This window comes from Dicentrarchus labrax, unplaced genomic scaffold (genome assembly GCF_905237075.1).
Source record: "Dicentrarchus labrax unplaced genomic scaffold, dlabrax2021, whole genome shotgun sequence".
In the NCBI taxonomy this organism is placed as follows: Eukaryota; Metazoa; Chordata; class Actinopteri; family Moronidae; genus Dicentrarchus; species Dicentrarchus labrax.
The window spans coordinates 32,182,847-32,198,122 of record NW_026136713.1 but is presented as its reverse complement, the minus strand read 5'-3'; the positions used below and the strand labels follow the sequence as shown (position 1 = coordinate 32,198,122).

At 40.3% G+C, this 15,276-nt stretch overlaps 1 protein-coding gene across 1 annotated transcript in view; it reads right to left on the bottom strand.

Annotated features, from left to right (window-relative positions):
* The window catches only part of slit3 (slit homolog 3 (Drosophila)), a 240,419-nt gene that overhangs the window by 211,435 nt on the left and 13,708 nt on the right, over positions 1–15,276 (bottom strand). The window contains exons 2-4 of the mRNA XM_051419431.1: positions 10,942–11,013; positions 4,344–4,415; positions 921–992 (exon numbers count right to left, since the gene is read on the bottom strand). Of these exons, the coding sequence (XP_051275391.1) occupies positions 921–992; positions 4,344–4,415; positions 10,942–11,013 (216 nt within the window). The remainder of the gene's footprint in view (positions 1–920; positions 993–4,343; positions 4,416–10,941; positions 11,014–15,276) is intronic.

Genomic DNA, 15,276 nt, shown 5'->3' with positions numbered 1-15,276 from the left:
ACGCACATGAACACACTGATATGCAGAGACAGTATATTTATATGGTGCATGCATGCACACATTTACACATACATGATATGTAAGCTCAAGAATGCACACAATAACTGCAGTCACATACAGGGAAAAGCAAGCATCCACAAGAGGTTCACGTGCACACCCGCAAACACACACACACACACACACACACACACAGGGTCTACTTCTAGCTTTACTTGAAGGCAGCCCAATACAAACAGCTATAAAGTTTAGAAGGTGTTTCAACCTTCAACCTAAGCTGACAGAGACCCTCTGAGGATAAGACAAATAGAAAACCTGAGTGGAAATAAGGAGTGCAGACAGAGAGAGCACAGGGGAAGAAAATGAGACAGGGTAGGTGAACCGATGGGACTGAGAGAGAGAGAGAGAGAGAGAGAGAGAGAGAGAGAGAGAGAGAGAGAGAGAGAGAGAGAGAGAGAGAGAGAGAGTGAGTATGTCTGGGAATGTGAGATGAATATGAGAGAGAAGGAGGGCAAGTGGGAGGCTTCTCTGCATCAGTGTGACCTGTTCTTACACTCTGAATACTCTGGGAAAACTCCATATTCCTGAATAAAAATTCCTCACAGGTCCAAGCAAAACATTCACTCCAGGCACACTTTCACCTCTTAAAATTGTACGCACACACATACATACACACCCATACACTCTTTTTCGCCTCTCGACAGGAGCACAGTGCGGCACTGTGTCACCTGGCGCGGGACTTGAACCCTCAACCCGGATAAAAGTTCTGACATTGCACCGTGGGCCGTGTTTTTCAAAAGGATCGCGTAACACATCAAAAGAGAAAGAAAATGTCAGAGAGAGAGAAAGAGAGAGGGATGGGAGAGTTGAGGAAAGTACGATCACTGGATGGAGGGATGGAAAAACAGGAAAGGTGTACTCACAGTCGTCCTAGTTTGGGGTTGGACTGGAAGAGAAGCTCTGGGAGAAACTGGAGTTTGTTTCTGTTCAGACGACTGTGGAGAGAAAAGGAAACTGGTTTCATATTGTTAAACTCACCTCAACATGAGCAGAAATGGGCAAAAGCACAAGCTCATAAATCACTCCGATTTATGCTCTTGTGTTGATTGAACTATCACCAAACAGGCAACTGCATCGTCTTGTAGTTCAGCGAGTTCATGGTTCAAAGGTCAAACTCATGAGAAAGTCTGTCTGGCTTCCTGCGATCATGACCTATAGGTTATCATGCTGTGTTTTGTGTGTGTGTGTGTGTGTGTGTGTGTGTGTGTGTGTGTCAGTTACAGGTTATCGTGCTGTACGCTCTGTGAAGCCAGTTATCACTATCAACCCCACATGTGATTTGAGTGGGAGTGAAAGTTTTCCTGTAATCTTCACTGAAAGATGTTTTTAGTAAAGAAAAGGCTTTTTCGGAGGGAACTCACTTTATTGGCACCACTCTTAAATTTTGGTCAATATCTAAACTGTTTTGTCACCTGAAAAGAAAAGGACTGTAGCATCAAATAGAGGATTAAAAGAGTGCCAAGTGCACTAGTGAGTATCCAAATGGCAGAAATAATCCTAAACAGATAAGCCTAAATAAAATCAACCTGACAGATAGGACAAAAATGCAAGAGCTTTGCCAAAGAATTCATATTTATTTCTTTTTCTCATTACTAAAACTGATAGCTTATCCACTAATACTGGTGAAGACAACAAGTGTGAAAGGATTTCCGTTCTGCAATCCAAGTTTTCAGGAACATATAAAAAATGAAAACTGACGAAAAAATTAGATTTATATTATACACAACAAAAACTAAAAGTAACAGTAAGCTGGGCTGGCTTTCATTAATTAATATTTCAGACAACCTTTCTGGACAAGAAAACAGCAGAGCAGCTTCTCATATAATACGTGTAAAATTCCATTCCTTGTTTAAGAAACTTGAACTAAGCATGAAATGAACACATGGCAATTATTCACAACGGAAAGAGAGGCGGAGGAAGATGGAGAGAGTGAAAGAATGGTGTTGACCAACAGGTAGACGTGTGTGAGGCCAAAGCAAGAGATAGAGTGTGTAAGAGAAACATGTGTCTTCTTGTGTGAGTGTGTGCAGAAGGAGGGCGGGGTTGGCTGCAGCAGAGATAGATGAAGACAGTGTGACGAGAGGGAGTGAAAGTGTTATCAAGCTACCAAAGCATTTGTGCTGAGAAATGAGGCGTGGAGGGGGAAAAAGAAAAGAAAAGGAGGGTGGAGGGTCACGGGGTCACAAAGTAGAATCTGTGCTGGAGAAGACACAGACACCAACCTTTTAACCCCTGTGATAATGATAATAAGACCCTGACTTTCACTCCTTTGTGCACCAATGGAAAGAGAGCTGCAGTCCAAAAAGAGATATCCACCATTTGAAATAATTGACCCTTGCTCCTAGAAAATGACTGCTGGTACTGTCACCGGCTACTATTACAGTTATGAGTCATTTTAAGACGTTCGCTCACAAAACAGTTATGGTTTTTAAGAGAAGAATCCTTTGTGTATTTTCAAATAATAATGACGAGTTTATTCTACTTGGAACCTTTGAAATGTTACCAGACCACAAGTCCATGGGCACTATATTTTTAAAAATTGGAAAATTATCCCTATTAGTCAGAATCACAACGAAGTCCAGCAGAAATGGTTTGGAGACTGAAAAGAACTAATCTCACTGGGCCAGCCCTCCAAAACCCGAGGTTTGATATATTTTTCTGAGAAAACAAAATAAAAAATACCCTATTCTTTTTGTAAATTATCCACCGATTAGAAGCTTCTGCGTTCTACAACATTTTTCCCTTATAAGCCAACTCTGAGTGCCTAAATTAACAAATGACCATGACTTCATAATTCATGTGTTGACATGCATGAATGTCCTCACCCAAGGAGATGGCTACTTAAACTCCATGTTTTTCACATTGTGACGCCATAAATCACACAGTCTCAGCGCCGTAACCTCTCACCCCTAAACTTTCACCCTGACAGGCACAACATCAGAGGACCTGTCAACTAAGCATTTTAAAAAGCATTTCACTATCACTAAAGTAAATCCGGAGCCCCATTATTATCATCACTTCAGCAGTAGTAGTTAAAGAGTTTCTCTCCTTAATATTTTCAACAGAAACAGAGACTAAGAGACTAACTTGTGTCTTCTCCTCAGACTGACTTCAGGCCAAATACTAAATGTCATCCATACACTATGTGAATGTGTATATATAATATATATGCAATTTAAGTTAGAAATACATTAAGATTGAAAAAAGAAAAGTTGCCACCTGTTGCCTCCTCACCCCTTACCTCTGACCCTTCCTGACACACCACATTAAAGAGCCTTTTAACACTAAAGCAGCCCATCACCTCTCACTTTCACTACTGGATGTGTAATCTCCATTTAGAAAGATCCACATGTTGCTGCCACTCAGCGTCTCATCTGTCCAGTGTCAGATGGGTTTGCTGTCACCTGTCTTCAAGTGACATTATAAGACTGTGTAAGTACACTGTGGAAAGATAGTGGCAAATTAAAATAGCTTAGTGTGCTTTAAACAATGAATAAACTGACATTATCTGTGAAACAACCTGAACAGACATATCAGTGAAGAAACTCTAGGCTCCTGTCCAACTGCCCAGCTATGTGAATTCAGCACTGTTAAGACAGCCAGTTCCTAAGTTTAGAAATGCTGTCCTCATCAGTTGAAGAGCTCCAATATGGCAGCTAGAAGGTATGTTACACCATCTGAAAGCCACAGCTATAAAAAAAAAAAATTTTCATTAACATCATCATAAACATTATGTAAAGCACAAACATGGAAGCATGTCGTCCTGCAGAGCTGCCTGTCATCCCTCAAACGCAGAGTCATAAACATGCAGGTGTGTGTGTGGGAAGTGTTGTGTTGTGCACTGACACCTTGATTCTATTGACTAGAGCCTTGGTGCGAGCTGACAGACACACACACACACACAGAGAACACGGCAATATGTATGAGAGATTCCAAGGTTGTGTGTGAATTGAATGGACTTGAGTATTATCCAGGTACACTCTTTGTGTGTCTTTGTGTGATTGTGAATGTGTGCTTTAGAGAATGGACAACAGCAAGTCAAAGTTGTGTGTATGTGTAATGAAATGGAATCGGCAGCAGTAGTTCAAATATTTGCACGTGTGAGAATTTGCGTTTGCAGGCGTGCATCCGTGCATATTTTGGGATGTTTATGTGTGTGCATTTTGAAGCCCGTGGCTTTTTCTCACACGCTTAAAATACCTTTAAGTTTGCATCAGCTGTTTAGCTTTCACAGTTTTCTTTCTCACTCACACACAACAGGTAGCAGCATAAGATTGTATACTTACAGTCTCTCCAGCAGTCGGAGGTCTTGGAAGGCTCCTCTCTCGACAACGGTGATTTGGTTGTCCTCCAGATGACTATAGAGATGGACATAAAGACACAGAGAAGAGAACAACAGTTACTATCATAACTGAACAAATGCACAATTCAGAAGCAAGACCAGCAAAAATGCGAATCTCACTCTGCAGTGGACAAGAGGGAAACAGTGAATGTCAATGTAGAGAAAAAGAATCATCAGTAATATAGTTGCAGTAGTCATTTCTTTAAAAAAAAGTCTTCAAACTGAGGAACAACCAACGAGTTGGGAAAACCTATCCACAGCCAGGCTGACCTGGAGGGTCAAGCGAAAGGAAGAAACACCAGATTAATCTCATTTTCTGGACAGTGCAAACAGAGAAACTAGCTGCTTGCCAGATGGAAATAGAGAGATTTCAAATAACGAGAGAGACATTTGCACTCTTAAAAAAATTGGTTGTATAAACAAGCCCTGTACAAATGAATCTGGCATGAACCAAACGTTTAAAAAGTTGAAGACATGCAGCATTTCACAAATGTCACAATCTAGTGAGCCAAAACAAACTATTAACAACCCATCCCTCGTCCACCCCTCAGTGAATATCTTCTCCATTTCTCGTCTGTCTTTCCAGTGGCGCTCCCAATGTAATGCATATTCCTCTTCTCTCTTCCCTGCTCCGTGTGTGTTGTCATGTTTTTGGGTCGATGTAAGGTTTTCCAGATGGGACAAAGTGAAGGAGAGAGAACATCTCCACACAGATATGTGTGTTTATATTTTCTGTCTGACGATGTTAAGAGTGACATCTCCTGAGAGAGGGGGGGGTCGAAAGGAAAAAGTGGCTGATTTGAGAGGCAGAGAAGGAGAGCAGGAATAAGAAAATGGAAGGGAAACGAAAGGAAAGAAAGGAGGTGGAAGAGAGAGGAAACAGAGATTATAAGAGACCCAGAATGACAAGACGGATTGAGTGAGATAGATACTTAAGAAAAGACAGAGAATGCTAAGGAGGACTAAAGAAGATGTATCAAAAGAGATGACGTCTGGCCTGCCATGTGGACTTCGAATTGTTTTGGCATGACCTTCCTTTAAATATTCTTTCAAAGAAAATGTTTAGACATGCAGCTGTATTTTAGCCATTAATCTGTGTCATACCGGCTCTTTACACAAACACACATACAGATGATAGGTTGAACTGAAACATGCACTTGGCTGAAAGCACTTGGCTAACGGATAACATTCATGTACACGTGCATAAAAATGAAAACTTGGTGAAAGTCAAAAACCTTTTCTTTGTATATATTTTCCTAATTAAAAGGTCCAGTGAGTAGGATTTAGTGGCATCTAGTGAGGTTATTGCAGATTGCAACTCCTTCGCTTCACCCTCCTCTTCCCAGCACAAAGGAGAAACTACGGAGGCGGAAAAACATGAACACCCCCATCTAGAGCCAGTGTTTGGTTTGTCCCTTCTGGGCTACTGCAGAAACATGGTGGTTCAACATGGCTGACTCCATGGAAGGCGACCTGCAGCGTCTGTAGATAAAAACGTCTCATTCTAAAGTAATAAAAACATGACCATTCCTATATTCAGGCGACTATATGAATTTAACGTACCTACATGAATATTACCGTCCATTTCTGCCAATATAGTCTCCTAAATGTTACACACTGGACCTTTAAAGGATTCTGGTGCTCAACGAGAAGATAATTTACATATTCCCCCCATTTTCCTCTTCAGTTTGTATCATGAGAAGAATGGCTGACTTTCAGCAGGACGAATGGCAACTTTTGGGTGCGTAATTCCAAGAGGAAATTAGTTTAAACCACTTGTATCTTTTTCAAAAATCAACAAGCGTATTTTGTGAAAATTCAGCACGCTTAAACCAGTTTATACACTCACACAAATGCAAATATACAGTTGGAAAAGGAAGTCTAAACTCTTAGCTAAGAAAGGCAAACACACACTGACAGGCTGTATTGTACAGAAGATGCATGGACATACACACCCAGCACTAATGAGCAACGTCAGATATGTGAGTAAACATGCAAAGAGTAAACAAAGGTACAGAATTATGCACTCGGTAGCAAGAATACCCAAACACACACAAACATATGCACAGTCCTGACTCCAGCCCATCAGTCATCATTTACAGTCGGCCAGCATTAATCCAGCATGTTTATTCCAGTCTGCATTTCCTCCATCCTGACAGAAAAGCATATCTCGTAAACTCCGGTGTGAGCTACATCAAGACATAACTTTGAGTAACTATCAGAGTTTATTTGTCCAAATGAGGGATCAACCGCATGCTGATTTATTGAATGAAGTTTAGAAAGGCAGGGGATCCTAAGCCAAACACATGGTGTTTGGGAGCCGATGCTGGCATATTGTTCGGATGAGGTATTGTTTTTATATTGGTCTGTATCAGGCATTACTCATCGACAGGGAGATGGAGAAAAGAGAGAAAACATGTATTGATTTCATGTGTGTGGGGCCTGGTGTGTCTAATAACTCTTTCATTCATCCATATTAGAAAGTCTTAGCAACCATTATAAAGAGCACAATGATGTCACGCTACCTTAAGGCAGACTCGGAGCACTTGGCCTGCGCAGGAAATAAGAAAATACTTCAGGGGATATTAACTTCACTTGTTGTTTACACACAATGGGTGAAACCACATTAACGTTCCCCAGCCAAACGTTCAATATCAAGCACAAGTTTTCACCTACATCTAAATTTGTTTGGAATTACTCAATTTCGCCACAATCTGGAAGAAATCTTGTGATGTAAGTCTGCCAAAGATATTACGCTAAGTGTTGTGCATGCAGTATGCATGAAAAGACAAGTCTGTGATTATGGTCCGACCACAGATTAAAGAATATTCAGACTGTTTAAATGTTTAATCGGACAACAGCAGGCAGTCTGAATAAGGTGCTTCAATGATGTCAGATACTAAATTAAGATTAAGATTTTAAATACCAACACATTTTGTGATTATTGTTGAAAATATACCTGATATGACATGGTTTGAGGTGTTTAACAGAAGTCAGATTATATGTAATGGGCATCAAGTAATTTCCCAGGACTAATTATCAATAATTACTAGCCTGTATATAAGCATGGGCAGCTATTAGTCTTCCCTGAGAATAAAGTTAGAAACATTAAACTACATGCAAACTTTTCTCATGGGATGTATTTAAGACTTAAGTGAGTGAGCGGGAATGAATTTGGCATTTGTGTGTGTGTGTGTGTGTGTGTGTGTGAGAGGTCTTGTAAGTAATGCCCTAAAAGTAACATATTTGACACAGATAAGGGTAGACTACACTCCGTGTGACCATTTACGCATATGCAAAAATGTGTAAGCGTGTGTGTGCGTGCTTCTGAGTGTGTACTTTCTCAGACTATCTTCTCTTTCCCAAGCCATCTCCTCCCCATTTCTTTAAGAGATTTAGAGTAGGGAAATGTCACAGCAGTTTATCACCAACCACATGAAACAAGCTGCTGGCCCACCACACGCAAACACACACACTCTCTCACACACACACACACACACACACACACACACACACACACACACACACATACACAGCCTTTTCCTTGGTCCTTCTCACCCTCTCTTAAGAGCACAGGATGCACACAAATAAAGGTCTCTTCTCTTTGTCCATTTTTCCTTAAACACACACATCTGACAAGTTCCAAAATCCACCATGGTCCTTACAAGTATGGTTATAGTTAAACAAATGTACTTAAAAATGCAAACACACACATGCATGAACATATTTCCACTCCTCAGCGTAGTTTGTGCTGGAAGTGTATTTTTATCTGCCGGTCTGGTTAAAACAGAGTGAGGAGGGAAGCTGCATGCAGCCAACGGTGATTATAGTTATTATAGGCCTAACACACACACACACACACACACACATACACACAGACACACAGTGTGAGAGAGTCCTTAAAGTCAATTAGGACAGCTGAGAGGAGGCAAGGAGTTACACTCTACTGAGTGCAGCCGTTTAGATATGACGAGTTAGACAACAAAGACTAACATCAGTGTATCATTGATTTTTTAACACAGGCACAAAGGCAGTCAATAGAATATAGAAGGTTCATATTTTGGATTAAATGTCTTTTTTGGATGTTTACGGACAGCTACATGTTTACTCTATAGTCAGTAAACTGCCTTTGGAAGTAATTTTGCCTTGAAATGGACCAGTGGTCATCCAGTTCAGCAGTCTCAGAGGCCCCTAAAACAAAACCATTACTGAACAGATAGTATACCAGTTGAAATTAGTTATGACACATGAAATTAGTTCAGACTGGACACGCATCATGCTTTAAGAGCGTGGTCTCTTTGTGGCTAGTGTGTACAGGAGAAACAATTACAATGAACAAGCTCCTTTCAATGTACATATGGGCATGTGAGTCCATTCCATTACATTGTAAGTGTTCTGAGTATAGTTTGTGTGTTTGAATCTATCCTTTAAGCGGTTTGTCATCAGATTCAACAAAACACCAATCTGTCCAATGCATAATATCGAAATATACTCTGCATTCTGTTCTTATCACTTGTTTAAAGTTTTGTTCTAAGTTAGCAACTCTGTTTAAAACTGAAACAGATTGTTTTGGGGGGGATTCAACATGTTCAAGTCATGATTTTGTAGCGTAATTCCATGTGCACAGTTATGTCTTTAAAGAATCTCAAAAACTCTGTTACTTATTTCTAATTTTCAAAGGCATTTCTGGGTCTCCCAATATTGCAAAACTTCAAAACATTCAGCATTCCATAACTATTGTACAAAGAGACCAGGGAGACAGGGTGAATTCTGTGTCAAATTATCTTTTCTTTGACTGTTTCACATGAACAATAACTCCCAATGTCTTGCTAACAATTGTCCAGAAATTGCAACATTTTTCAGCTATTTTATCTCCACGCATCATCATATCCGCACCACTTTAACATCTTGTGGTCACGTTGCTTGTTTAACAAATGGGAGTCTTGCTGCTTGTTACTGGCATGTCAGCTTATTATTTAACCTTGTAAATATTCAGTAATTACCAAATTTGACTCCTTGGATAGGACACTTGCATTCTCTCCTGCCCTGAAATCCCTCATTAGGATGGGAAACTATTTTATAGAGACTTGTTTCCCTTATAGCCATATACAGGGCTATTAGGTAAATATAGCATTTGCCTAATTGCTCCAGCATGGCAGTTTCTTTGTTAATGGAATTCCTTGTAAAGAAACAAACACAGGTCACAACGAGGAAAAAAAGGTCATAATAGACCTGCTGCTACGTGGTAGACTTAACATCAAGTCCTCATACCTAAATGGCTAAACCGGGCATTTGATAGCGCCATATGAATAATTAACTCATGTGAGTGTTTTCTGGTTGTGTGTTTGAGGTATGATTATGGTTACACAAATACATCTATAGGTGGAGGTAAGGGAATGATCAAGTTCATGGTTAAAAGGTCCAGCGTCTAACAATTAGGATCTACTGGCAGAAATGGAATATAATATTCATAGGTATGTTTTCATTAGTGTATAATCACCTGAATATAAGAATTGTTATGATTTTATTAGAATGAGCCGTTTAAAGAGACGCCACTTGACGCCTTCCATGGAGTCCGCCATGTTGAACCGCCAATGTTTTACAGTAGTCCAGAAGGGACATACCAAACACTGGCTCTAGATACAGGAATTTTCCACGCATTTTACCGTAGTTTCTCCTTCGTCTTTGAAAGAGGAGGGTAAAGCGACAAAGTTGCGATCTGCAATTACACCACTAGATGCCACTCAATCATACACACTGGACATAAAATACTAGCTTTGTGCGCCCAAACATCTACTTGGACCTAGATTGTTTTTCTTAACAATGTCAGAAGAGCCTTAAGGATATCTGTTTGAAGCTATCAAACATTCAGCAAGAGCAGGCTTCAGATATTTCATAGATAACTTAAGTTTTCTTTAATCCTACAGTAGCCCTATTTGCACTTCATGTCACTTCACGTTAAAAACTGAGCTACACAGATAAAGTCACTGGGCCTCATAATAGTGCCATTCATATGAACAGATTTGTTTTTCAGTGGCACGTACCAGTGATATAAGACAGGAGTTCCCAAACTTTTTCATGTCAAGGAACCCCAGAGTCGATGCACATTAGACCATGAACACCCAATTTGAGAGGACTTTGTCTTAAGAAATATAATAAGAGTATTTTTTTTACGGGATCACTTTAAATTACAATCAATAAAAACCCCATTTCTTCCCTTGCTGTTTCAACTTCCCAAAAATGGGATACAAGTTAAAATATTCTATTCCAGCTTTTGCTGGGGACCCCCTACAGCCCACTCACAGATGCCAGTTTTCCCCAATTTTCTTGAACTGTAATTTTCTCTGACTTGGAGCAAACCTTACAGAAAAAAGCAAGAGAGGTTTGGGATAAGAATACACAATGTTTTTGCACAAGGCCCATTATCTTTGGATATGAACCCAGTTTAAACTTGCTGAACAACCCCAGAGTAATTTCAGTAATTTCAGTAATGGTTTATCACCACAAAAAGTTGAAATAAACAAAGAAAGAAACAAACTTACAGAATCCTGAGGTTCTTGATGCCAGAGAAGTCCACTTTAGTGATTCTGGTGATGTTGTTTCTGTTCAAATCCCTACAGAGAGAAACACAGGGGTTACAACACATATTGATCAAACCAGATCATTAATCAAATTGAGTTTAATTAACAGTATGAACTTAATATAATACAGTTTATCTTCACCACTGCGACTTCATAATATGCTAAAAAGCTAAAAAGCAAGTGAACTTGAGTGAAGTGCATGTGTGTCTGTGTGTGTTCTCGCTCAATTGGATTAGTGAATGTGGCAGCAGGACAGAGCGTGAGAATGCCCCACAGCGTAAGAACCCACACATACACACACATGCACATACACAAACATACAAACACAAACAAACAGAAACTAGCACACACCAACACTCCTACCATACAGGCACCAAGGAAATTATGCACACACACTGACGTCTACACACATACAGCTCCTGCTGCTGCGAATTATTGAGAAGCAAATTTTCCAGCAAAAAAGAAAAAAAAAAGTAGGATGAAATTATTTTCTCTTTCCATCATCAGAGTTTAAAAGCTTATCGTGTTTCCTGGCTGTCATTCAATCTGTTTTAACTACGGGTGCACAATGTATGCATACTGCAATATGAACTGACTGCCTGAGTGTGTGTGTATAGACTGGTTCCCTTTACACGGGCATGCTGTTTATTGAAACGCTGTCGTACTGGAGGAATTAGAGCAAGGAAAAAAAACACACACAAAAGAGCACAGACAAACAACACACACAATTTTCTCTCTTATTTCACACACACGACTGTCTTTCCCTTGGTATGCAAGCTTTCACTCACCCTCTCACAGACGCACACACACTCACACATGCACATAAACAGAGTCTGGTTTTGCCAAGGCGGCCTGCGTGTGTGTTTTTCATAATACACCTAAACATTTATAAATCTGATTTAAGACCATATTAGGTTTCAAAAGGCTTCCCCAAGCAGCTATGGCAAGGACCACTAATAAGAGCCATACCCCGGCCTGAGACAGGGAGGGCTGGTGTGGCAGGGGAGGGCAGCACTTCCCAAAGAACCAAAATGAGGTCCAGGGTCCACCAGGGGTCCTTGAAAGGGCTCCAGGGTAATGAATAGTTTCAATATCTCATCTGATAGAATGCGCCACATAAAATGACTGCTGATCAAAGACTCCCACCCACTACAGCACAGACAGTGATCTAAATCATACACAACAACAAATAAGCTCTCAGAAAGAGTAAGTAAGGTTTCCATTTGAGGATTCTTGATATGAGAAACAGAAGAGACGAAGAGAGAAGAAAAGAGGATAAAACCTCTCTACAAAAACCTCAAAACGTTTTTACAGTGGTGCAATGTAGAATTTTAAAGCAGAACTAATCAATATTTTTATATAATAGATCAAAATTATTGTGTAAGGGAATTATTACATGACTCAGCAGAGCATTTTAGCATCTTTCATCTCATTGTTTTTGTTCCACTGTTTTGCTTCATTCACCACTCTCTTCAAGCCTGAGAGTTAGATATTTCTCTCAGGAGTTGGTTGAGACCAAAACAGAGCTAAAAGGAATTTGAGTATTTTACTTTTCCCAGGGGGGCAAAGGACTGCTAATGTTGCCTCGTGTTTGCGAGCTGTGTAAGTTAGCAATAACTTTATAAAGTCGTCATATCTCCCATCAAGTGATCCAAACATTTGGAAGCAGCAATAACATGAAACAACCATTCATGATGACTCTGAGTCTCATCCATCTCCCCAACGCATTCAAGACACCAGATATGTTTTTGACAGCGAGCCACTTCGCCATCGTCCAGACTAGAAGCTGCTGGTTCTTGTCACAATCTTTTAGTACGTGTGTAATTGCCAGTTCCTTGGAAAGCGAGGCAGCTTGATAAGCCTTCTTGGACGAGGTGAAAAACGTACATTCCAGCATTGATTTATCGTTTTCTGCGTGAGGAAAGAGCTGCTTCCATCATGAAAGAAACTGACTTTTTCTTGTTGATTTGTAATTTCATGTACAGTCACTTTTGAGTGACTGAGGCCGAATCCAATTGGAAAACCTCTGTTCCCCATCACTCCACCTTCTCCTCCCTGTCTTATCCCTCTGCCATCCATCTCTCTGTATCCTTTCACATTTGGCTACAATCTTTCAGCTTTTCTTTTCTCCCTCCTTCCCTTCATCTATCTCAAATCTCTACTTTCCCCAGTCACTGCTCTTTAATGTCAATCTGTCAGTCCTTCACAGCCAGCTTTACCATGTTCCAAGCCTTCCTCTCCACTTTCTTTCACTCTCTAATCTCCCCCTTTTACAGTGTGTCCCCCTCTCTTAATCTCTCTTGTCTTATCTTTCACTGTTTCACAGTTGACTAAACACTTTTTCTTCGCTTTCCTCTGTTTTTTCTCTTTCCCCTCTAATCTCTCCTCTTTTATCTCAATCTTTCACTCGTTTACAGTTGGCTACGTTTTCCTATGCTTCTCTTTTTTCTCTGCCGTCTCCCCTAATCTCTCCATCCTTATCTCCATCTATCTCTTGTTCACAGTGGAAACTTCTGCTCTCACCAGGGAAACCGCTCTGGAGACAAACAAACAGTGAGGATACAGGGCCAGGTGGAGACCGATGGCATCACCCTATCTAACATCACCGCCTACAAGCTGAGAAAATCAAGGCCATTGCCAGAGTAAAAACGAGATGCGGAGTGAAACTAAATTATAAAATTGTCATATAAAAAGCACCGACACCAATTGACAGTGATGTATAATGCAGAAATAAAAATGTATTCATATTTTTCACTTATCGTTCCAGCTTGCTGTTGCTATTATGCTAATATAAAGGTTGTGGATCAATTTTATTCTGTAGCTGACAGCAGGGTTAACTGCGGTCGGGAGAGAGAAATATCTGCTCTGAAGGGGTTGATGCAAAGAAAGCATTTCGTTAGTGTTTACTCACAAACAACTTTAATCGGTTCACCTTGATTTTCCCTTCGGTTCTTTTTCCCCCATATACACACACAAAGACACACACACAAAGACACACACACACACACACACACACACACACACACACACACACACACACACACACACACACAATACCTCTGTATTTCTCCCTCTGCACTAGGGCTGCACAATATGGTAAAAAAAAACCATCTGATATTGCAATTGCGCTACGATTCACTGTTGATGGGAATGATAATTTTCATCTCCACTTACTGTTAAAATCATGATGATGTGACATTTGTTGGGTTCTGTACCAAACAATGTTTTCTTACACCTGGAGAACAAGATTTACAAGGGAAAGTAGTCTCTGCAGCACCACATTATAATGCTGTTGTCACACATTTGACCTTATCCAAAACTTTGCAGCCTCTGTGATTTGGATATTGCACTTCGTCATGCTGCAATTTTCGATAATATTTCAATTGACTGTGCAGCCCTACTCTGCACCGCTCTGCCTCTCTCTCCCTGACTGTTGACTTTATTTGTCACCGATATGTTTTAGAAAGTCGCACAAAAATCACAAATCATATTCCGTTTTCCATCCCATCCATCATGTCGGTGTCTTTTAGTGTAATACCAGATAACTCTCTCTCAGTTTCTCTGCAAAATGCTAAAACAGGCTGCCAACCGCCGATTACCATAGCAACAGTCAAAGCATCGGGTCAGCCTTAGTCAGTTTATAATTGTTAAGCTTTACACCTGCTTGAAAATAGTTTGCCATTAGTAATCAGCTGATAACCACACATCAGTTGAGTTAGCCAATGACTGTGAAGCATGACTGAAGCAGCTCATGCCAATCCGCAGTAATGAGAGCACAAATTCAGCTCTCTGCTGAACTAACACAAAGCTTAATCATTAGCCAAAAGATAAAATTTCTAAAAATGCAAAACCTACACCAATTTTAAAGGAGTTAATATGTCCACTCTTGCAACCTTGGAAGGAGTGTTTTGCATTAAGATAAGGACTCCTCGTGCAGAAGGTCTGGAACAATGTAAGGAAAGTTGCTTGAAAAAGTGCAGAGAAACAGTTGGCTGCCATAATACTTCAAACCAATGTAATCATGCTAACACCAAACCAAAAACGATTAAAAACTCTCAGCTAAATAAAAAGCTAGTAAGGCGGCCATCTTTCTGCACCTGGTCTGATGAATTGTGGGTGTCCACCCCACCCAGCAGTAAAAATTAACTTAGCTTTAAATTTAACTGACCAGCTGGCAGTCAGTGGTTAGAGCTTTTGTACTAAAGCCTCTTGTTAGTTGTCTGTTTGTTTCCATTACAGGCAGAGGTAAGGCGCACATGTGTGTGTGTGTGTGTGTGTGTTTGCAACAACGGGATA